This window comes from Citrus clementina, unplaced genomic scaffold, assembly GCF_000493195.1.
Source record: "Citrus clementina cultivar Clemenules unplaced genomic scaffold, Citrus_clementina_v1.0 scaffold_9, whole genome shotgun sequence".
Taxonomy (NCBI): Eukaryota; Viridiplantae; Streptophyta; class Magnoliopsida; order Sapindales; family Rutaceae; genus Citrus; species Citrus x clementina.
Window position 1 is genome coordinate 5012318 of NW_006261964.1, and position 24626 is coordinate 5036943.

Consider the following 24626-nt stretch of genomic DNA (forward strand, 5'->3'; position numbering starts at 1 on the left):
ATGCCGTGGGCATTAACAAAGACTCTGACCCTGTCACAGCGAAAATCCGCGGTCACAATTGCGTTCTCATCAACAGTTGTGGCCCCGACCTTTGGATTTTCTGCCATTATAATATGTGCTGCTGCCTCCCCATTCATCCCCACTAGCTCTGGCCACGAACCTTTGCCTGTAATTAGATACAACAATTTGAAAAAACACTCAAGCAAATGCTACAGGTAATTTGATAAATATTCAAGCTTAATTATTACGATTAATTAGTTAAGTATTTATAAAACTCACCTGCTGGACAACTACTTGACATCTTCACTTCTTTAATTTCTTCTTTCTTTCGTGATATAGAGTAGAGAGCACTAAGATGGTATTTATAGCATAAAATAGGCTTAGATTCATCCGAAGAAATAATGGCTAGCCGGCTGGATTATTATTGTTAGGTTATTTGAAGACGTATATATGAGAATGAGTCAATGAGACCGGCCCGCATGGTGGTTTTACCAAAGCTTATCAATTTTGAGTATATTCTTCTCGACTAGTGTCTAATTCTTCCAACAAAAATAAGACAAACCAGATAATTTTATTTACATTTTCTTCCTGAGAGAGTATTTATAGCACAAAATAGGCTTAAATTCATCTGAAAAATAATGTGTAGCCGGCTGGATTATTATTGTTGGGTTATTTAAAGACATTTATATGAGAATGAGTCAATGAGATCGGCCCGCATGGTGGTTTTACCAAAGCTTATCAATTTTGAGTAATATTCTTCTCGACTAGTGTCTAATTCTTCCAACAAAAATAAGACAAACCAGATAATTTTGTTTACGTTTTCTTCCATCTTAATTCCAATGCAAGACAATTGAAAACACTTACTCTTTAATGAGACAATCAAACATACATATTAATTAGCCAATTATATCGATCAAGTGTGGGCAAAGAAAAATATTGGGTGTTAGTTCATGTGTAAAGATTTGGTGGATATATGTACTAGTAACAATATTGTAAATTGGTAATGGGTATTCGTGCGGCAAGATATATGTAGTTGTTTCATTCTTGGAGTTTGAATTTATGTAGCTTCATCGGCCGTGTTCTTTGAACAATAAATCCTTTAACCATGAGACACTGCATGGACCTCTTCTATTAACCTTTCCTTTGTTATATGGTTAGCTAGTGGGTGACAACCAAGTAGGGGTGCGAATTGTGTATCTCAAGTACTTGTAACCAAACCAAGAGTTCAGGTTTGAGGGAGGGGCATAATGTAGAAACTCCAAACGCAAGGATTCATGACACGAAAATACGAACTTGAAGGGGGGGGGGGGGGGGGGATAAAATTTATAGTTATTAAGGGTACATTTCATTGATGTCCATGGCCCTTATTTATTTATTTATTTTTAAAAGAAAATTCAGCCTAGTCGACACAACATATGATGGGGTGCGAATACAAACAAAAGCATAACAACAAGAATATCAAGCTTCAATATGATTCAGACCGTACACATAAATTTGTTTCAAACACAATAGATCAGAACAACGATATATCTCTTATTATTTAATTTTGTAATAATAAGTGGGGATATAGACTTATATATAGAAGAATCCCTTTATTAATTACATAGTTATATAGTATTATAAACGGTTCTTAGTATTGACTCTGGAGAGCCCTAGCCAATAGCAGGAGCCCTTGTGACAATGCCACTGGTGTTGACCCAAACACGAACTCTCGAGCATGAGAACTCAAGGGTGACAAAGGTCCCTTCCAACACAATCTGAGCAGAAACATAAGGATTCTGCTTCTCAATTTTTGCTGCCGCGACGTCGCCTTTAGCTCCCAGGAGCTCTGGCCAGGAATTCTTGCCTTCGCAGAAACCAAAAGGAAGATTATATAAGAAATGAAAATTGTCTAATTAGAGCTTAATTAGAGGAAAACTTTTCAAGCAGTACTGAAGTGAATCATTACCTTTGCATTCCGATGACATTTTTTTTTCCCTTTTTCTTTGGTATTCACTCTTCTATCTGTGCTTCGTTTGTGAATTTGATGTGCGATTAGCACAGATGGATATATATAGCTTGTAGTTGATTATCGACGTTTTTGACTTTTAGGTGTTACTTTAATTAGTTCAAAATGGTTTTAGGTAGCCATTATTTTAGAAACAGCATCGAAGATTGGCTTTGTTTGACCAGCAGCGAAAGGGATAAGTTTCATGGCAATATATAATTCCAATACTGCATGCTAATCTTTACTGACAACAAAGAAATTAAAAAAAATACATAGGAAAAAAAGATTTGATTGCATTATTTTATAAAACTTTGTCTAAAAATCATTAATAGTCTTTGATATTATCATACAGCTGTATTCTATTAGATTAGGTTATGTAGTTTATCGTCAAGTCAATATATATCGTACTTATTATTATCCTGACAATCAAGCATAAGGATATAAGGATATATCCCTTTATTTATTGCCAATTTCATGCAAATTACATATATATTAGAATATTTGATATCATGGACTGTCCTTGGAGGCTTGGAGCCCTCTCTAACCGATGGTTGGAACCCTAGTAACAGTGCCACGGGTGTTGACCCAAACACGAACCCTCGTGCATAAAAAGTCCGCAGTGACAAAGCTTCCTTCCAAAACAATCTGAGCATTCACTAAAGGATTCTCCCTCTCAACTGTTGCTGCTGCTTCCACACCTTGAGCTCCAAGGAGCTCCGGCCACGAGCTCTTACCTACATGCATGTACAGAAACAAAACGTTTTGTAATTAGAGGAAACCCTAATGTAAAAGCATTTCATCGGCGTTATTAGCTACACTACAGAATTAATTAGGTTATTACCTCTACATTCCGATGCCATTTCTTCCTTTTCTCTTCTAGTAATAAAATTGTTGATTTGTTTCTGGCTGTTGAGATATAAATGGCCGATCATGGGTGTATTTATAAAGTCTCATTGGTAGCTTGTTGTTGGTGATTTTTGACTTTCTATAGCTTAAAGTAGATTTAGTCGACAATTTACGTACTTTAGAAACATGAATGTAATCCCACAGATCGATTCAAATTAGCAATCTTTGACCCGTGGCCGTAAGATATATGGAGGCGTAGATGTTCACGTAGCTGAGCCGACGCAGGAACCCATGTATTAATTCGATATTATACGTAACTGAAAGAAACTACTTTAATCAGTTTATGGACATAGAAACCATCGCCTAATAACTCATATTAAAAATATATCGATGGCTGAGAATTGTCTAATCCTTGTATGTGTGTGTGTATATATATGATTAATACAAGATTCATTTTCATGGGATGTGAAATATTATCTTTAATATTCAGGACTCGGGTTGTTATATAATATTTTAATTAATCAAGCTAGAAAATATGCTCTCCAGATAAAACGAAAAATTACTCACACAATACATACAAGGAGACCATCAAGCCCTTCACTTCAATGACGAGGAGATGACGTGCCGAAACCCCAGGATAACTAGTAGTCTGCAGCCATTTTTCTTTTAGCAATCAATGAATATATACAGAAAATTTGGAAGATTACATGTGTGTGTGTGTATTTGACTGTATTGCTTTTGGATAATGATAAATTGGTGATTATTTTGATAGTTATCCGACGGTTTGGAACGAAGGACCAGGATCCTCTCTCCATGGTGTGAAATGTTTTAAGATTGACCATTCAATAATGTGTACGTTATTCTTGAATTATCCTCTGACATGTCAGAAAGAAGAAAAAGCCTTAATTACAAGTAATTAAATTGTGTACGAAACTATGAAACCTTCCGCGCAGATGAACATTTCAAAGAAAGTAGGTGCATGTCATTTCAAATATAATCTAATCCATTTGTAACAGATTAAATAACTTGACATATAGCTTATTGTAATTAATTAACCGGTTGTATTATTAATCTAAGCATCGTGATTGAGATCTGTATGCATACATACACAGAAGAGGAATATGTATATTGTTATTTTGCTACAGAAAGTACAGCACAGGGAATACAATCTCTTTTATTTTGTTAATTTTAACACAAGGGACGTGATTATTCAGAAAATAGCAGTAATTAATTAACCAATGGTAGGAACCTCAGCAACAATGCCGTTAGTGTCAACCCAGACATAAACCCTACCGTAATACTTATCCAAGAACACAATGCTTCCTTCCAATAAAAATATGAGCAGATACGATTGGATTCTCCCTCTCAATTGTTTCCGCTGCCACCTTCCCTTCAGCTCCCACCAGCTCCGGCCATGAACTCTTACCTACACACACAAAACAAAACATTATACACATACGATAAATAGTTTTTCAATACAGATATTTGCACGTTTTAAAAATAAATTTAAAAATATAAATAATGATTCACATCTTAAAATGTGCAGATGTTTGCGGTATCAGAAAAAGAATTTAATACATATTTTGGGTAATTTTTATACTGATAAAAGTAACTCATTATGTACCTTTGCATTCAAAGTCCATTTTCCCTCTTCGATCCTAATTGGCCTCACTCTTCTAAATTGCTATGCTTTGTTTTATGATTGAAATGGCTGAATTGTGTTCACAATAGTTACTTGTAGAGTGGCATTTTGAAACCTCAGTTTGTCTTTTTGAGGTTTGCCTTAGTTGGAAAATTATCTTAGTCGATATGTTCAAGAGAGAATTGAAGATTATAGCTTTGTTTGACCCGCAAAAGTGACATACAGAGGCATAAAAGTTTTGGAGCAGCTCAGCTGAGGTAAGAATATTGGACAAGTGTTGGCTGTTTAGTAACAATTACCAGGCTCCAAAATTTTTAAGAAAAGTGTGGACCAAATACAAAATGAGTTGAGTACTTAATTAATTAATAAACTACCCGATAGAAGATGAAATTCATTATGTTAGTTTGATTGCTTGTACATGACCACGACTATTTGGTAATGGCGATTATTTTTAAGACGTAAGATTATTAAAGGCTACTTATTAATAAAGCTTATGCTTAAAATGGGATAAAAATTCCTTATATAATGTGAGTTTTCTTTGATTTTTAAAATTTTATGTCATATGTGTATTACTATTGCTCGTGTGTATTATAAATTTATTTCTTTTTTTTTTTCTATTCTATTCATAAACAATCACGTTGCTGCAAAGAGCGTATCTGAAGAAAATCATTGGGCTGAGAATGTGTATAAACAACTTGGGCTTTATGCTCCAGCCTAGAAAATTTAGAAAAGGCCAGGCCCTTACACGAAAGTAACGCAGGGTGGGCCCACTGTTACCATGGAAAAAAAAATCTCAGGGCCGAAGTTATTTAAAACTTAAATGGCTACATAAAAAGACTGAAATCGCCTCGAACAACAAAATTGCTATTTCTTTTATGGTGCGTCTATTTTCTGGATTAGGGAATGAGAATTTGGAATTGAAATGATTGATGACATTTACTTCATAAAAATAAAAAAGGAATTAGAATTGAAATGGTGGGGCCCACAACTATTTGGGAATGAGGAATGAGAGATTAATTCTCACCTCCCATGGAATCAATCTCTCATTTTTAGAAATTCTCATTTTGCCCCAGTCATATTCAAGTATTCCTAAACTACCCTCATTAAATAAAAAATATAAATACAAAAAAAAAGGCAAAATCCCTAGAACCCGATCTTTTTCTCTTCAAAGCTGGATGTCATAGCATAATCGTGGTCAGTCACCCGTCGGTTTTGAAAATCACACGCCGTTGTCGTCGGTTCTGAATCACTGCCCATCGTCGTCACAGCTAATCCCTATCGTTGTCTCTTAAATCGCCGGTTCGTGGTCGTTGGTCTCGTTGTGGGTTCTGTCGTTGCCACTCGTCTTTGCCTCCCGTTCACCGCTGACCGAAAGCTTCCAGTCACCATCATCACTGTTGCAGGTATCAATGAGCTCAGCCCATTTTGTTCTTCATCATTTTTTTGAGTTAATTAAATGATTATTTATTTAATTATTGGATTATTTTATTTGATTTATTATTAAATAATTTTTTTAACACAAAAATTGTAGCATGAATTGAAGATTAATATGAACAAAATTGATATCTACTGAAAACAAAAATTTATTAATATGTTTTTCCGAGACTTGGTTGATTAAATTATGTTTAGATTAATTAAATATAGAATTAAATTTTGAGCTATGCTTGATTAATTCACAAACAAAAAATTAAATATAGAATTTTATGCTATGCTTGATCAATGACTATTTTGATGATTAATTTTTTGTTATGTGATGAATGGTGGTTGCAGCTAAATTTTGAGCTTACATATATTGGATAGAGTTAATTAATATGATTATGTTTGTTTGTGATTGAACGCATAGGAATGACTCGGTTATTAGCTAGAAAGAAGAGAGTCGTTATAATTATACAAAATTTGGTGATGATGTTGCAAATGATTGTGGCTGTGTGCTCTGTTATGTGTGCCCAACAATAATTGTTGTTATTATTATTAGTAGTTTAATATTATTTTTATTAACAATAAAAAATTATTATTATTAATTGTTAACGTAGAACAATAATATATTACTATAAATTTTTTTATAATTAATTAATTTATTATGAATAATAATAATAATACTTTATTAATTTTATTATTATTATCCTTAATTTATTTTATCATTATAAGCAACAAGGGGTATTTTAATAATTTGAAACAATCTATTCCAATTCCAGAATAAAGTAAACACATTAGTGAAAATTGAGTTCATTCTGATTTCGATTCCAATAGCTTAAGTAAACAACTCATTCTGATTCTTGTTTAGTAAATTTTCAATAAGGTTCCAAAACGAAAAATGGAATAGAATCCGAATACGAAGTTTCTGATTCGATAGCAGTTCGGTCTTTTTTTTTTGTGATTAAGTAAACAACAATAATACATTGACGAGGAGATGAGGTGCCGAAACCCCAGGATAACTAGTAGTCTGCAGCCATTTTTCTTTTAGCAATCAATGAATACAGAAAATTTGTAAGATTACATGTGTGTGTGTGTATTTGACTGTATTGCTTTTGGATAATGATAAATTGGTGATTATATATTTTGATAGTTGATATATCCGACGGTTTGGAATGAAGGACCAGGATCCTCTCTCCATGGTGTGAAATGTTTTAAATTTGACCATTCAATAATGTGTACGTTATTCTTGGATTATCCTCTGACGAGTTAGAAAGAAGAAAAAGCTTTAATTACAAGTAATTAAATTGTGTATGAAACTATGAATCCTTCTGCGCAGATGTACGTACATTTCAAAGAAGGTAGGTGCATGTCATTTCAAATATAATCTAAACCATGTAACAGATTAAATAATTTGACATTAATCTAAGCACCATGACTGAGATCCGTATGCATACATACACAGTAGAGGAATATGTATATTGTTATTTTGCTACAGAAAGTACAGCGCAGGGAATACAATCTCTTTTATTTCGTTAATTTTTGCACAAGGGACATGATTATTCAGAAAATAGCAGTAATTAATTAACCAATGGTAGGAACCTCAACAACAATGCCCAGTACAAGAATTCGAGGCTTAAAAAAAAAAAAGATTTTTAGCGCGAAAAAAACAATTTGTCACCAAATTCAATGAAGGAAAAATTAATATTTAATTCTAGGTTTTCGCGACGAAACTTTCGTCGCTAAAAATTACATATTGCGACGAATAACTTTTTTCGTCGCCAAAAAATTAGGCGACAAAAGAATTAGCACGAAATTTCAATAATTTGCGACAACATATGTTGTCGCTGAAGGTATATAATTAGAAATATATTGTCGTTGAAAGTATATCAGTAGCAACGACGCTTGACTTTTTAGCGATGAAACTGCATTTGTCACTGTTCTCATTTTTCGCGACGAAAATTTTGGTCGCTGAAGGATTCTTGTGGCGACAAAAATGGTTTCATCGCTAAAATCATTTTAGCTATCAAAGTTTTTCACCGCCAAAATCTAATTTAGGGACAATATTTCTATGACAGAAGACACTCTTTAGAGACGAAATATTTCATCGCTAAAGAGTGCTCTTTGACAACGAAATAGTTCTTATCGCTAATGGTATTTTTAGCGACCAAACATTTCGTCGCTAAAAGTGTCTCATAGCAGCAACCTATAATATTTGTTGCCAATAACTACTTTGTGGGGCACATTTAATTAACTGTTTAGTTGCTACAGTGTGGTAAATCAATATAAAGTTGTAAATTTAGAATGCATTTTCAATTATTTTAATTTTTGTTGATGATTAATCTTTTTATTAATTAACAAGTAATATAATTTCATTATAATAACAAAAAAAATATTAATATTTTGAAAAATAAAAAAAATAAAATGTGTTAATTATTAATTCAAACCTCCTTAATCTCGACCTGAATATTAAATTGAGATAAAACCGAATATTAAATTGAGATAAAATTTTATTTTTAATCCCGCATAAATAAGCCATAATTTGGAATCCCAATCGAGATTCAAGAAATTTTGGCAATATAAGGACAAACTAACAATTTTTTGTAAACTTAACTCATTTTTTGTTAAGACTTATGACTAATCGTATTAGAAGACTTTTAGTTATAAGTGATGAGTTGTTCATCCGATTGCACGCTTCTTAATTTCAAAATAATGATTGAATGGTAGGTAGTTTAATTTAGCTCAACATATATTTTGATTAAAATTATGAGTTAAATATTATATCTTTTAAAGGTTAAAATTAAAATTAATCCATATGATTGATAGAATATATAGTTAAATTTATGAGTAAGTATAATGCAGTTAATGTTCTTTTCAAAAAGACTATCATTTAAACTTAAATAAAAATATTTTTCACATAAGATTTTTATTTATGTAATTATAAATTATCAATTCAATTTAATTATATGAAATTGGATTCTTATAAAACATAGTTTATTATAAACCAATCGGTTTGGTGGGTTTGATTAAAAATATTATTTAATTAAAAATATAAAAAGCAAAATCGAAATAGGCAATTCCTATCTATTTTCTAACCCAAAATCGGCAATTCCTCGACCTCTCTCACATTCACGATCCCACTCTCACCAAACGCGACAAACCCGATTCAAGCCTTCAAGGTCACCACCGTCTACCGCCGCTTGTGTAATACTGTCATATTCGGCAGCTGTCTCCACCACTGTCAGCCGCTGCTCATCTGCTGCCATCATCTTTGTCAGCAACCGCTCGTAACCTAATTCATCATCGCCAGCCGTCGCTGCCGCAATTGCTGCCTCTCTCAGTCGTTGCTCTCGCTCTAGTGAAGGTGAGTACTGAGTTGGCTATGGCGCTCTTGAGCTTTCTTGCCCGCATTTTTTCTCTGACTCTGCACATCACAGAACTCCCAACTTTGTAGCATCTTCCTTAGTCTCCCTTGCCTAGGGTTTCAATTAGATCATAAATGAAGTTTGTGAAAATTGAAGAAGCAAAAAGAGTGATAATATGAAATTAACAGGCGCAAAGAGTTTTGCAATCAATTCAGGGGAGGTATTAAATATCTATCATCATGCCCCTCGATAATGAAAGATAAGAAAATGCTTGTTGCCTCGAAAATCAATCCCGACTGAACCCTACTGAAGTGAAATTTAATTTATCTTCTTTTTGTATTTTCATTTTTTTTTTGGTGGTCTTTTGGGGTTTAATTGAGGTTTATATTTGGGGAGTATGTCGCTGCTCCAGGAAATAAGAAAGAAGATAACAGCTTTTTCATGTGATCCCACATTTTTTTTTTTAATGAAACATCCAAATCTTTTGCAATCAGGCTACAGGCTACTAATCTGCCGTTGATATTTTGTTGATATTTTATTGCGTGTCGGTGGCAAAAATTGTTTAGTTTTCCTTTTTTTTTAGCATTCTGCAAAAAAAATGTAGAAACTTAAATTGTTATTGGGTGTCAATAGAAAGAAGTTATTATATCTACAGAGATTTTTGTTTCAACAAAAATAATAGATATATGACTCGACATAACTTTATTTAAGTTGTAAATTAGATTAATAGACTATATACCTTTCTAAGAGGGATTAATAGCTAGTCATCTAACCAAGTCTGGATTCTTACTGTTTATACTATTATTTGGTAACTTTTTGTTGTCTATTTGTTTCGGCTGTTATTTGCTGCTGGCTCTTCAGTTTCAACTGTTATTTGCTGCTGTTTCTACTATTATTTGTTGTTGTTTATGCTGTTTCTTCTGTCAGTTACTGCTGTTTCTACTGTTATTTGTTGTTGTTTCTCCTGCTTGTACTGTTATTTGCTGCATTTGTTGTTGCTATCGCTGATTTTACTGTTTCTCCTGCTTGCCATTTTGCTGATTTGTTGTTGTTTTTGCTATTTTTTGTTAGATAAATTTGTTATTTGTGTTTTTTCCTGCTGTTTTAGATAACCTTTTACTGTTATTTATTGCTGACACTGCTGTTTCTACTATTATTAACTGTTGTTTGCTGTTATTTTGCTATTTTTCGTGGATAAATATGTTATTTGGTGTTTATTCTGTTGTTTCTAGGTAATTTTTTACTTTTTTGCTTATTGATAAAGTTTTTGCTGCTTTTTACTTTTTATGTTGTTTTTCCTTTTTTAACTGTTTTCACGTTTCATAGAAACAAAAATTGATTGTTATTTGCTAATATTTTTCTGCAGAGAAGAGGATAGCCGGTTCATAAATCTTCAAGTAAATATCCGCTCAATACTCACAGCTATTAGCGAGCATATAACAAAAATTTCATGTGAGTTTCTACTGTTATTAGCTGTTATTTGCTGCTATAAAAAGTAAATCCATATCAAAGCAATATAAAATTTTAAAAACTAAGGAAAGCTTAGATTATATAAGGAATCTTTATCCCATTTTAGGCATAAGCTTTATTAATAAGTAGCCTTTAATTCTCAAAAGATTCACATTCAGGATGGCTGATATTTAGAACACATCTACATGGTTATCGTTTTTCGTCTTTTTAAGCTTTGAGTGAAAAATTTAGTTTTTATATTGCTTTGATATGGATTTACTTTTTATTATTGCAGTTTCTTATTGGAAATACATTGTTGATTTGTTGAATCAAAAAGATGCTTGCTGGAGTGAAGTTCATACCTCGCGATCAAGTTGATAAAGTAAATTTTGTTACTTTTTAATACTATATCTAGCTTGTGAAAGTTTTTATTTTGCTTATAATTTTAATTATGTATCTACTAACTCGGTTATTTGTTGTTAGGTAAAAGATGAAAAGTTGGATGCAAAGGGAAGGAAATCAAGTAGTAGGAAGGAAAAGCATAGGAGAAAGAAGAAGGGTTCAAGTTACGGTGGTAGTTCGGATGATGATCTTGAGAGAATAAAGAAACGGTCGAGACAAAGCAAGAAATGGTACTCGTCGGATGAACATTCAGTAAGTGAAAGTGAGGGTGAGGACAGTTCTGACCGAGATGAAAGGAAATATAGGAGTGCAAAAAAGAAGAGTAAGAGAAGTACTGATAAAGGTTCAAGAACTGGTAGGAAACATTATTCTTCTGAGAATTATTCTTCATCTGGTTCAGACTATGAGGACCAGAAAGGAAGCAAGGGGAATAGAAAGAAAAGAAATAAGGAGAGACGGGATGAAGAGGACATTGTGGATGGCTTGTCTGGTATGCATTTTGCAGTGATTTTGTTTTTCAGTTTTTTTTTTTTAAAAAAAATTGTCTTCAAGTTTATCATGTTCATTTGATCCAAATTTTGCATGTTGCTATATAGATGACAATAGAGGATCAGAATCATTTAAGGAGAAGGAAATTGTGAGAAAGGAAATGGGGTTAGAGTGGATGCTGAGGCCTGCAGAGAGGACAGCAAGAAAGCCTTTGGCGCCTGTTGAGAAGCAACCAGACGAACCTCCTTATGAGGAGGTATGCTGTCAATTTGTTCTTACTTCCTTCTAGTTGCAATCTATTGATCATATTTCATCTAGCCTTTCTTTATCCTCGTCTATTTTTTGTTCTGAATTGTTGTTGCATCTGGTTAAAATTGGTTTTTTGGAGTAGCTCTTGTACTGGACCTGTTTTAGATATCTTCATATGTGCATGTCTGATTTCTATGGAAAACATATTTGCCAGATGCCTTTACGGCTACATGATTGTCATGTGACTGCATATAACTTTATATTTATTTCTTCCTGTTTGTTAACATGAGTCTTCTGTTTGCTGTCATTTAGTCTATATGATTGTTTGTTGACTCCACATTGTTTGCTTTGTCTGCCAGATGCCAAAGGTGAATCCAAGGGAGTTGAATCCTTATCTGAAGGATAATGGAAGTGGCTATCCAGAAGATGAAGATGAGAATAAAGGTAGCGGAGAGCAACTTTTGTCTTCCTCACTTGTCGGTGATGGAGGTGCAAGCTGGAGACTTAAAGCTTTGAAGCGTGCCCAGGAGCAGGCAGCTCGAGAAGGACGACGATTTGACGAGGTATGCTACTATGCCTTTCAGATTCGATCAAGCATTACCGGTATGAATTTTGCTCTTTATTCATTTAAATGGTTCAGGTTGTGGAAGAGCGTTGGGGTTCTCTTGGTCAACTAGCTGTATCTGCTACATCTCACAGGGCTGCTCCATCTCGTGCTCATTTATATGCCATAAAAAACAGAAAAAGCGGACTAACTGAAGATTGTCAAGTAGATGCTGAAGATCAAAAGGAAAGAGATACTCAGAAGGTAACTGCAACAGTTGATTTTCTCTCTCTCTTAATGATTTTGTGGTTTTGTAATTTGGATTGAAATACTTAAAGATTCTATTCTGATTGAGAAACTGAAATTTTCCCAACACATTGGATTTTTGTGGTTGTGATCCTTAGACCTCCAATAGAGATTACCTGAGGGATGTGTCTCTTCGGCATCCTGATATGAGAGCCCCTAAAGCTCGTGATTCATTGTCTTGGGGAAAGCGAAAAGGTCAACATATGTCTGCTAGGGATGCTAACATTGTCTCTGCTGCATTCTCTGGCTTAAATAAGTTTGAAAATGATGGAAACTTCATGCGTGAATTCAGTCGTCAGCAAGGTAAAGATCCTGGTGGTCCTGTTGATTCCAATCCTAATGATGAGGGCAATGTGGAGTCAGAAGTGGTGTTATCTGAAATAAAAGTACCTAGCGAAAGTACCGTTATGATTGAAGAGGGACTGGGTGCCAACAAGCTAGCTGCTAAGGCAATGCAACTGCGTTTGAAAGGAAAGCATGAAGAAGCTGAAAAACTTTTGGTATGACAATATTTTCCTAACTTCTCTCCTCTCTTATTTGCATTTGGGGTGATAGGTGTTAAACCCATCTGGAGGTTCTCCAATTTGACATAAAAGAATTAAAAGTGCCAAGTGAATTTGTCATAAAAAAATTTACTATTTTTCTAGTGCTGTCTTTTGCGGAACTTTAAGATAGTATGATAAAGCTTCTTTTGAAGCTCCCGGTCAGGTCTTTTCATTAGCATTCATCTGGAGATTGGTCTATCCACCACCCTAACCCTTTTCATGAATAGGCTAAAAAGTCTTTACAGCCGCTTGGCTGTTTTGCTAATCTTGGTTGTTCCATCCACTGCCTACTTTGCCAAGTGCTTCTTGTTTCTTCGAAGGAGAACATCGTAGGGACTTTTGTAATACTCTAGTTATTAAGGAGTTTATTTTATTTTCTTTTTATTTTTATGTTGATCTGTATAAGTCTCTATGATGTTCTACCTCAGTCTTTTTTATACTTAAACTGAATTTTCTTTAACTTCTGATTGAAAAATCATGAAAATTATGATTTAATGTTTCTTACCATTGATATTCTTAGAGATAATTGGATTATTTCTTGCTTCCAATTTTGTGAGCTAGTGCTCACAGAATTCCAGTGTTCATAGTAGGGAGATATATTAGAATTGATGTTGTGCACTCGGCTATTAGGTTTGGGACAGATATATGCATGCATAATCTTTTATTTTCAAAGAAGATCTTTGTACTTTGTACTTGGACAGCCAGCTATTAAGATTGTGAGCTTCTTCTTCGTGGTTAATTGTTTTTTTATTATTTTTGTTTCTGTTTATTAGCAAGAAGTTGAGAAAATGAAGGTAAAGCAGGGTGCAGCTGATAATTCTACTAAACATCAAGGTGTTGGAAGCTCGGGGGGGTGATTTTGAATATTGTGATTGGAGATTCTATTCTTTTTTCTTACTTCCCTTTAAGTGTGTGAAGTTGTTGAAAGAGTACTGTTCTTGGTAATCTGCCATATTAATATTTCGGAGGAGTTTTTGTACTAATGGATATTTCATTTTTTAATTTGTAGGCATGTTATTTATGATTTGTCTGTTCGAAAAAGGAAGGATGATGATGATGCTGATAGGAATCTGGTCCAAAAGATAATGCATAATAAACAATACAGTATATCTGGTCGGGCCGATGATGAATATGATTTTGAAGATGGTCCAAGTCGAAAATCCCAGAAGAAGAGAGGAGCAAATGATAATAAGGGTGCTGAAAGAGCTATTGCGAGACGTATCATGACTCAACAAGAGCGCTGCCTGTTTTGCTTTGAGAATCCAAACCGGCCAAGACACCTTGTTGTGGCAATAGCAAATTTTACTTATTTGATGATGCCACAGTGGCAGTCTGTCGTGCCTGGTCATTGCTGCATCTTGCCAATGCAGGTAATGTTGTTTCTTTACTATAATCTATTACTTTTTTTTTTTTTTTTTTTTTTGGGTTTTGTTTTCAGTTGAATGGTTTCCATGGTTGAACTTAAAACACATATTTGGGGATTTTCAATATTTTGTTGGAATGGAGTCATTCTATTTATGATTCATGGCACCTGGAAGCAAATATTTATACTTAATGATGGCTGTGGGACACAGTGAATGTATGGGCATTGTGGAAAGTTTGATTAATCCCAAAGCAATTATAATTGTGAAATTTCCGTCACTTTTTGAATAATTTAAGTTCCAACAGCCTGCTATCCACGATGGAAATTGTTTAATCTGAATGGGTGGCCCAGTGGTAAGGGTGAATGTAGGGTAAGATGTAAACTCATGTCTGGGTTTGACTCACACATGATGCAAAACTGTTGAACGCCAATGTTATATCTTGCTGGAGGTTGCATATACTTGAGGGTTTATGTCTGTCAACCGAAAAGAAAAGGAATCCCTTTGTTCTCATGCAGTTGACCCTTTATTATCATAAGGTTGACTTGATTTTAAGTTGTTCTATTCTGATTAAGAGTTTCTGCTTTTGCAGCATGAGTTGGCGACTCGAACCGTTGACAGTCATGTGTGGGATGAAATTCGTAACTTCAAGAAATGCCTTATCATGATGTTTGCAAAGCAAGAGAAGGAATTAGTGTTTCTCGAAACAGTGATGGGTTTGGGACAACAGCGTCGCCATTGTTTGATTGAGTGCATTCCTTTGCCCCAAAAAATTGCGAAACAGGCCCCTGTCTATTTCAAGAAGGTTAGATTCCGTCATTCATTCTCTCTCTATTGTTCTTCTGGTTCTCCTTGTCTATATTATGCTTCACTTTATTGTTAACTGTGGTTAATTTGACTGGCCTAAGTAAAGATGTTTTTGCTGCCCTTAACTTTGTGTAGGATTCCCATTTATTGCCAAATTAGTTGCACATTTATGTAAAACAAAATTGGAGGTTGGCATGGCATGTACATAGCTTGCATAATAAAGTAATGTCCTGTAAAGTTCATGTTTTTGAACTGATCCTCCCATCCACATGAACACCTCTTTTTGTTTGCATGTCCGTGTACCTACAATTCTTTTTGTCTCAATATATACAGTACAAGTATCTGAAACTAGCTGTTTCAGGCAATTGATGAAGCTGAAGATGAATGGAGCCAGCACAATGCAAAGAAGTTAATTGATACGAGTGTGAAGGGCTTGCGTGGTTCAATTCCAAAGGACTTTCCTTACTTCCACGTTGAATTTGGTCTAAATAAGGGTTTCGTCCATGTAATTGATGACGAAACACAGTTTAAAAGCAGCTTCGGACTAAACGTCATAAGAGGCATGCTTCGCCTTCCCGAGGAAGACATGTACCGTCGTAGGAGGCATGAATCTGTGGAGGCACAAAAGCAAGCGGTTGCAACTTTCGCGCGGGACTGGGAACCGTTTGACTGGACTAAACAACTTAAATAGAAAACTGTGCAGTGGCTCTAAAGCAATTCAGGACTTCAGTTTTAACTTAAATTGATGAACTTGGCCAATGGTCTTTTATAGCCCGTTGGCAACACACATGCATAGGCTGGAGTTTAAGCAATATGTTATATTTATAGTGATGTACATAGTTTTTTATTTCTAGTGATATGTCATCAAATTTTTGTCGTGGGTATAGTTAATTTTTATTTTTTCATCATGAATTGATAATTTAATATCTATATAAACTTGTTAGATGCAACTTCACTTGGGATACATAATTATGTACTTCAACCATCTAAATTCAGAATTACGTGGTCCCTTATTACGGTTACTGAAAAGACACAGAACCCTTGTCCTGCAAGTAAACCTCTGCGGGTATTGTCTTAAGGATTCCCTAAACCATATCCTATTTGGATTTGTAATCCTTAAAAATACTTATATATAAAACAGATTATAATTCCACTGCTGTAACTGACTTCCTGAGTCTGTTTTGGATTAGGAATCTTCTAAAAAATCGCTATGTACAAGAAGTAGATCAACGCTTTGATAATTCAACTGCTGCATCTGTTGGATTGCGGGATTCATCAGATGGAGAGGTCCTCATCGTCGTTAGTTCTGTATTTTCTTTTTTTTTTTCCTCTGTTTTTGCTGTTTTGATATTTGTCTTTCAGTAATGATGAATAGAGAGTGGGAAAAAATCATGGAATATTTTTTTTTAAATTTTTTGGTGATATTTCCAAATTTCTTGTTTGTTTGTTCTCTTAAGTTACAGTTTTTTCCCCAGATAAATAAACAAACACGTTCAATTCAAAAACAGTTTTTTTTTAAAGATGATTTGTTGATTTATTTATTTATTTTTAAGATGCTCAACTCAACATAATCGAAATATATTAATCAGTTGCTAAGTAATTGTTGAGGGAATCCGGTGATGATAATATTATTATGGAGAGCCTCGGCCGCATAGACCGGATATTGGATTTGCCGGAACCAATACTACATCACATTTTGTCATTCTTGCCTTTAAAGCAAATTAATGGTTCGAAGCACAGAATGTCCAAAAAGTTTACAATTCGAGGGCCACTCCCATTTCAATGCGAGTTCAACTTAGCCTCATGTAAGTTTCTCAAACACTTGACATTTGCCCTTGCTCCTACAGAGGATGAGTGTCTTTGCAACCAAATTTCTAAATTTCCGCTTCTTGACTTGAAGAGCATTAACATCTCTAGCCGCAGTATTAAGATGTTGAAGATTTATGAATGTACGGGGTTGGTTGAAGTCAAGATTGAAGCCCCCAATGCCTTCTCTCAAGGTACTGCATTTTTTGTACATTTGTTTGAATTCAATACTTGATCCATGCAATGGGGATGCAATGCAGTGCTGGTACTTCTACTCTGCTTTATTAATCATTTGGTCTACAATGGTCTTGTAAAAGGATGTCGTACTCTAATGTTTTTAAAAACTGAATCAGCTTTCCAGATTTAGATTGTTGTCTTGTACACCAGGTGTATGAGCCGTACAACAGAAGCCTTGTATCATTATCTAAGCCTGCAGATACGTGAAATCCTTGGCCGGGATTTTTGAAGTCTTAATGCCTGTCATCAGACGGAAAATATGCACGTACTGGGGGAACCATTCGACTGGACAGAACAACTTGAATAGGGAAAAAGAGCTGTACTCTAAAGCAATTCAGGATTTCAGCTTCAAGTGCCTTGCCATTTTGATCGGTGGTTGATTATGTATCGATGATAAGAGGAGAAAGAACCGAAAAAAATAAATAAAAATTCACATTTTGAGTTGAAGTGTGACTGGAGTTGATTCAATTTCACTTTTTGAAGTGTTCATTCATTTTAGACAGAATCAATCACATATTTATTTAACAGATACTTGAACAACCAGAATACTTGTTGTAGCCTTGTAGGTATGCCTACACTTTTGAGCAAAAAGATTTTGTAATTTTTTTAACCACACGACACGGGCTTTATTATCTTTCATTGTAAATTTTGGAAGGTGAATGGCAGGAACATTAAAAAAAAATAAAAAAAAATTAATTAATTACTTAAATAAAAAAAAAAAGCCTCATGCGCACCACGTGTCCTGCCGTTACGATATTCCATTTCAACGGCTCAGATTACACGGATGTTTGTTTATAAAATGTAACCGTTGGATCAACAGTGATCCAAAAATGGAAAAGTGCTAGGGTTTTAATCTTGAAGCCAAAATAAGCAGCCTATAAATACGCCCATGTCCAGAGACACAATCGAACCTTTTCACTCTACTTTCCTTAACCACACGACACGGGCAAATGCCAGGAACGTTAAAAAAAAATATAATAATAAATAAATAATTAATTAATTAAAAAAAAAAGGGAAATTTACAAAAATAACCATTAATATTTTATTATTTTCGTAATTAACCCTCTCAACTTTTTTCTATCAACATTAGCCAAACACAAGCCTTTCTTCCCAAATTACCCTTCTTTACAGAACAAAACCAACATTGTTTCTCCCATCTCGCCAAACCAAAAGCAGCTTTTCATTCTTGAATCATAAGCCAACGGCGACCGCAAAAGACAACTGTAAAAGTGATATCCGATCATAATCTATCCAAATTCAACACAAATCGACGTCACTTACTGGTATGAATTATTTTCTGAACTTACTGAACTGAGTCGGGTGAATCTGAATCTGGCGACAGGCTGCCTGTCGCACCAAACCTTGGTGCGACAGGTTGCATGTCGCACCCACTCTTGGAGATTTATTAAAATTGTATTATTTTAATTAGGACTGAAATAAATTTTTTTTTTTAATTTCAGGCTTAATGGATTCAGTTGTACTTGAATTGTGTTACGATGGTTGGTGGATCTGAATCTGGCGACAGGCTGCCTGTCGCACCAAACCTTGGTGCGACAGGTTGCATGTCGCACCCACTCTTGGAGATTTATTAAAATTGTATTATTTTAATTAGGACTGAAATAAATTTTTTTTTTTAATTTCAGGCTTAATGGATTCAGTTGTACTTGAATTGTGTTACGATGGTTGGTGGGAGACATTAGAGAATGGCTGTATGGAGTACGTGAATGGTAAAAATCGAGCTTTTTTGGTTGGAAAAAATTACCTGTTTGATCAGTTATTGACAAGAGTATACGAGGTGTTAAAAATAAATCGTAATGACTATAGTATCACAATGAAGACAACTTTGAGGTCTAGTAACACATTATATCGTATATGTGCAATGCCCATGGATATATGTGATGATGAAATGGTGAGGGTTGTGTTGCATATGGCATCTGACGTAGCTAATTTTGGATGCATTCCTATATTCGTGACCACATCACCTCGAGTTCCGAGCGAAGGTATTGAGCCACATGTCGATACAGAAACTTCGTTTAGAGCAAATATGTCTGGCCCCGATAATGATGAAGAGGTGTTGCCAAGGACAATATCGCTGCAGCAATATTACTCTCCAATCCACGACAATTATGACAACATTGATGATAATGGCGTTACGTTACAGGATGTTGGAGCAACGGTATTTCCAATAACAACGTCGTTGGAGCAACAATATTCTCCGTATCACAACAATGATTTTCGGGACAATGATGATTTTCATAATGAGACAGAGGGGGATAATGTTTGTGCAGAACCTTCTAATAATACAAGGCGGGGCACTCGTTTCAATAATGATGGTGATGATGGAGGAGCCGGTCCTTCGAATGTTCCGTCGTTTCAGGATGAGGATGAGTGTGAAGACAATACTCCTATGAATAACAGAGGCAATAGACCTATTCCTTCTATGGTTCGATCGAGAAGGAGAATTGACCCCCTTACAAGTCTTGCTCCAACTTTACCTTCGAACATGGTTGCTCCAAGCTTTGTTAGCAGTTGTGACTCAGATGATATCAGCGTGGGTAAGCTATTTGCTGAGAAGAATGAGCTTATATTACAACTACGCAAGGTGGCCTTTAGAGATAAGTTTGATTTTAAGATTGCACGGTCTACTACGACACGTTTCGAGGCTCACTGTTGTTCAGAATCATGTAAATGGCGTATTCGAGCAACTAGAAGTTCGAACGAGCAACATGTTCCTTGGGTGGTGAAGAGAATTGATAATGTACACACTTGTCATAATGAGGTATTGGTTGATGGACGTCATCAACTAAGGAGCCGGGTTGTCGGTCATATTATCGCAGAAAAATATATTCAAGATAAGAGGATTTATACTCCCAATGACATAAGAGCAGATATGCAACAGGAATACGGTGTTCAGTTAACATACCAGCAGGCATATAGGGCGAGAGAAGTTGGTCTTGAAATAGTACGCGGCAACCCTGCAGAGTCATACAACTTGCTCCCTAAATACTCTCACGTACTAACTACAGCGAATGAGGGTACAGTCACTCACCTCGAGCAGGATGGAGATGGTAATTTCTTGTACTATTTTGTAGCACTCGGATCTTCCATCAAGGGGTTTATGCAGTACATTCGGCCTGTCATTGCTGTAGATGGTACTCATCTGAAGGGATTATATCGTGGAAGCATGTTCGTGGCAACATGTCTTGATGGTAACAATCAATTGTATCCGTTAGCCATTGGGATCATGGATTCAGAAAATAATGATGCTTGGGAATGGTTTATGATGAAGTTACATGGAGTGATTGGTGATAGACCTGAGTTGGTAATTATCTCTGATCGATGCACTGCCATAAGGAGAGCCGTTCTTAAAGTATTTCACAATGCAACTCATGGCGTTTGTTTTTACCACGTCAAAGGTAACATTAAGTCATAATTTAGAATGTCCAAAGCTCTTTGGGATGAATTTGAGCCTGCCTTTATTAATGCAGCAAAAGCATATGGCCACGAGGAATTTAAGAGACAACTTGAAGGGTTGTGGATGATCCACTCGGGTGCGGCTGATTACCTAGAAAATAATGTCGGTACGTGTAATTGGGCAAGGTCTCAGTTTGAAGGTAGGAGGTACAGCATTCTTACCACCAACATCGCGGAGAGTGTTAATGCTTTCATGAGGGAACCTCGAAAATTTCCTGTTACTCATCTTGTTGATCACTTCAGGAAAACATTGCAGCAATGGTTTTATGATAGAAAAATTGTGGCTGAATCCATGACTACTCGGCTAACAACATGGGCGGATGAAATAGTCACTGAGAGGAGAACTATAGCTGAAAGAATGATAGTTCGGCCGGTGTCTCCGCATCGCTTTCAAGTTATAGGCGGTGGGCTTAAGGAAGGGTTGGTTGACTTGCAAAAGAGAACTTGCTCCTGCAGAGTGTTTCAGCTTGATCAGCTTGTGTGTGCTCATGCAATTGCGGCGTGTCTAACACACCGGGTGGATTTTATTAACCTTTGCTCGGACTTTTACACTACAGAATCGTTGGCGATGGCTTATGCACAACCAGTGGAGCCAGTTGGTGATGTGGCTGATTGGGAAGTTCCAGATGAAATTCAGGAGCTGCAGGTATACCCACCAGTTGAGGCACCGCCACCTGGACGTCGTAAAGAGCGCAGAATACCCTCGGCTGGCGAGGACGTTGACCGGCGAACTGTAAGATGCGGCCGGTGTCATGAACTTGGCCATAATCGTAAGCGATGTAAGAATCCTATTGCATCGACTCGAAGTTAGTTGTATTTTGTGTGTTATTCGTTGGTTAAAACTATTATTGTTTTTGTGTTACGTTGGTTAAAACTGTTATTGTTTTTTGTATTTCGTTGGTTAAAATTGTTATTATTCATAAAACTTTATTTTATTTTAAAGTTCAAAATGTGAGGCATTAAAATTATATAAAATTAAGTGCGGAAATTAAAAAAAATGTAAATTTCAACATTGAAATTACTACATAGGTCTACAATATAATATCGTCATTAAATATATCAACCGCAATCTTCTTTCTAAAGTACTCGACATGACTAGCGTTAAACTCCAACCTAAGCCCGAACATTAAATACATCGTAACCATCAATACAAAAACACCGCAATCGCCAGTTCCAGGCTCTTGTTGTGGCGCGCTCTTAACTGCGATAACTTTCCACGGGTCTTCACTCCGCAACTCAGGTCGTATATTGTAGAAGCCAACATATTCCAACCAGCGAGGGAATATAACTTCAAGTGGCTTGAATTTCAACTTGTACCTTTTGTCGTCGCGAAATGTGAGTAATGAGTCATAAATCAAGACTTTATTTTTCCGAAAGTCAACTCGTGCTAGTACCCAATGCGCGCCGTCCAAGTTAACAGGGATGAGTAACTGCATATAAAAATTAAAAAACATGTTCGTTATATATGAAATTGAAATACAACAAAGAAAAAACAACTCCTCGAATATTTTCATTATAGAACATGTGAAATGTAATAAAATACATACCATATCGACATCCGTCATTGATTTTGACATTGTGTGCTGTCGCCCACACAGATAACTATTCAAGCGGTCGTCGAATACCATTGAATCGACTGCACAATTCCCGTTATTCCATAACTGATTCAAGAACACCTAGTACATAGATAACCAAGAAATGCATAAATTAATTAAACTTAAAGGCAATAATTAAAGAAATTAAATAGTATTTGTAAGTTTTGTCGGCACGTTACCCAAAAAAATGTGTCCGTATGTGTGACACGTTGGAGTAAGGCATTTGGATACTGCCGTTGTTTCTCGCTAATCAAGCGGAGATACTCGTGAATATGCTGTAGAGAAACAGAAATATTACGATTTTAAAAAAAAAATTATACACAAATACACAACAGTATACACCACGAGGAAAATATAAATACCTCATCGCCTAGCCATCCCATCGAAGCTGTCCCCAAAATTATTTGAAAGAATGACCGCGGGTGCTGGACGTTCCGGCGGACTCTGATATCACCAGTGAACCATCGATCAAACTCAGCAAACCAACTAGAGTCCTCCAATCCTCTCAGCGGATTTACATCCACACTCGTACTCATGTCAATCGCATGCTCCATGATTTGGGGTCGAGGTAACCTCCGGACGTTCTGTCCTCGCCTGACCGGAGGAATCATGTAAGGACTGTTATAAACATACGACGGTATGTACGCGCGGCCGAACTTACTAACGCCCGGAGGCACCTCTGTGAACACCTGCACGCTCTCCCCACTAACATCCCCGTAGAAACTAACCAATGACGTGGGCGTAGACAAATTTTCATTGCCCACGTCAGTATACACTCCATAGTCATCCGGGGCCTGTACAATCGCCAAAAAGAACATATTAAATAATTATCAAATTAAAAGTTAAACGAACATAATTATTTAATATAAATTAGCTTACCGCATACGAGCGTGCAGTGGGAGAATCCTTATTTGGACGTTTAGAAAATGTGTCGATGAAGCCAACAACGGTTTCTTTAAAATCTTTTAATTCTGACTTTATTTCATACACGTTACGATCAATCTTATCCAGCCGTCGTCGTACGTAATCATTAAACTGCTTTGTCCTCGACTAATACAAAAGAAAAAAATAAAACTTTAGAATAACAATAAAAAAATAATAACAACCAAAGTGAAAAATATCGTATATTATTTATAACCTCAGAATCCCGTGCGTCATCAGAGTTGTCTGTTTGCTGCTGGTCATCAACAGCCACCTCATCCTCAAAAGTGTCATGACGCTGCTCAAAAGTGTCATGACGCTGCTCTGGTATTGGGTTTGGTATGTCGTCATGATCGTCATGCTCGTCCGATTGTCTTGTAACCGACGGCATCGCGTTGATTGAGGGTTGGTGCTGTATAAAGTATCATTTAAAATTACTAAATGAAAAGTCAAAAATTTCGATAAAAAAAATTTTTGTACTTACAGTATACCGACCTTATGAACCCAGTCTGGAATGCTTGGCAAGTAATCCTTCACAGAGAGCCAATATTTTCTGCTACTCTCCTTTGAATTTGGCTCAAGAGTTTGTAAAACGTCCGTCTGCCATAAATTTAATTGAAAAATTTAAGTAAGTAAACCCAACTTAAATTTAGTAAAGTTAAAAAAATAAGTAATACATATTACTTACAAGACGAGATTCGTCGTTGAAGAACGAATAAACCTCCGCAAAGTTGATTCTCGAAGACGCCATAGGCTTCCATTGCAGAATGCGGGGAATCTTACTCTTCGTTTTGACGACCCATGTTGATGGTAACCCTCCGATTGCTTCATAAATCCAAGCCTACAACAACCAAAGTGAAAAATCAAATAAAACAACTATCAAATATTTAATACTATAAAACTTATTAATAAACAAAAAAAAGCACCTGCACCCCAGACGTAAATCCGTAAAGATTGTATTTTTCAATATTATGATCTGGATTTTTCAACCGAGTCTTCTTAAATTTCTCGTCTTTTTCGAACAGTGCATTGTCAAGACTCTCATAAATCATTTCCCACGACAATAGACCCCATGGACGCTTTCGGAAGTACTGAATATCATCAACTTGGTCAAGCCAATCGAAATTAATTTGACAGTGATTTTTTCTTGCATTTAGTACTCTGTCCGCAAAATAAAACATCGCAATC

At 35.6% G+C, this 24626-nt stretch overlaps 4 protein-coding genes across 4 annotated transcripts in view; 2 read left to right on the forward strand and 2 right to left on the reverse strand.

Annotated features, from left to right (window-relative positions):
- Nucleotides 1–2358: 2358 nt before the first annotated feature.
- LOC18032837 (glu S.griseus protease inhibitor) lies at nt 2359–3001 on the reverse strand. Its single transcript, XM_006420095.2, has 2 exons — nt 2829–3001; nt 2359–2721 (listed from the first exon to the last, which is right to left on the reverse strand). The coding sequence occupies exons 1-2, from the start codon at nt 2917–2919 to the stop codon at nt 2528–2530; spliced, it is 285 nt and encodes a 94-aa protein (XP_006420158.1). The 5' UTR covers nt 2920–3001; the 3' UTR covers nt 2359–2527.
- A 5957-nt stretch (nt 3002–8958) lies between these two features.
- On the forward strand, nt 8959–16360 carry LOC18032942 (CWF19-like protein 2). The gene is made up of 12 exons (XM_006420096.2): nt 8959–9252; nt 10620–10705; nt 10998–11084; nt 11186–11594; nt 11701–11849; nt 12202–12405; nt 12483–12650; nt 12791–13192; nt 14011–14090; nt 14247–14607; nt 15191–15403; nt 15767–16360. Exons 3-12 carry the CDS (start codon nt 11040–11042, stop codon nt 16094–16096), a joined length of 2361 nt encoding a protein of 786 aa, XP_006420159.1. The 5' UTR covers nt 8959–9252; nt 10620–10705; nt 10998–11039; the 3' UTR covers nt 16097–16360.
- Nucleotides 16361–20887: 4527 nt separating this feature from the next.
- On the forward strand, nt 20888–21733 carry LOC112096795. Its single transcript, XM_024180588.1, has one exon. The coding sequence runs from the start codon at nt 20888–20890 to the stop codon at nt 21731–21733; it is 846 nt and encodes a 281-aa protein (XP_024036356.1).
- A 220-nt stretch (nt 21734–21953) lies between these two features.
- Nucleotides 21954–24626, reverse strand: part of LOC112096796 — a 2856-nt gene continuing 183 nt past the window's right edge. Inside the window, exons 2-10 of the mRNA XM_024180595.1 lie at nt 24365–24599; nt 24127–24279; nt 23934–24038; nt 23656–23850; nt 23397–23567; nt 22880–23311; nt 22697–22792; nt 22470–22598; nt 21954–22352 (exon numbers count right to left, since the gene is read on the reverse strand). Of these exons, the coding sequence (XP_024036363.1) occupies nt 21954–22352; nt 22470–22598; nt 22697–22792; nt 22880–23311; nt 23397–23567; nt 23656–23850; nt 23934–24038; nt 24127–24279; nt 24365–24599 (1915 nt within the window). The remainder of the gene's footprint in view (nt 22353–22469; nt 22599–22696; nt 22793–22879; nt 23312–23396; nt 23568–23655; nt 23851–23933; nt 24039–24126; nt 24280–24364; nt 24600–24626) is intronic.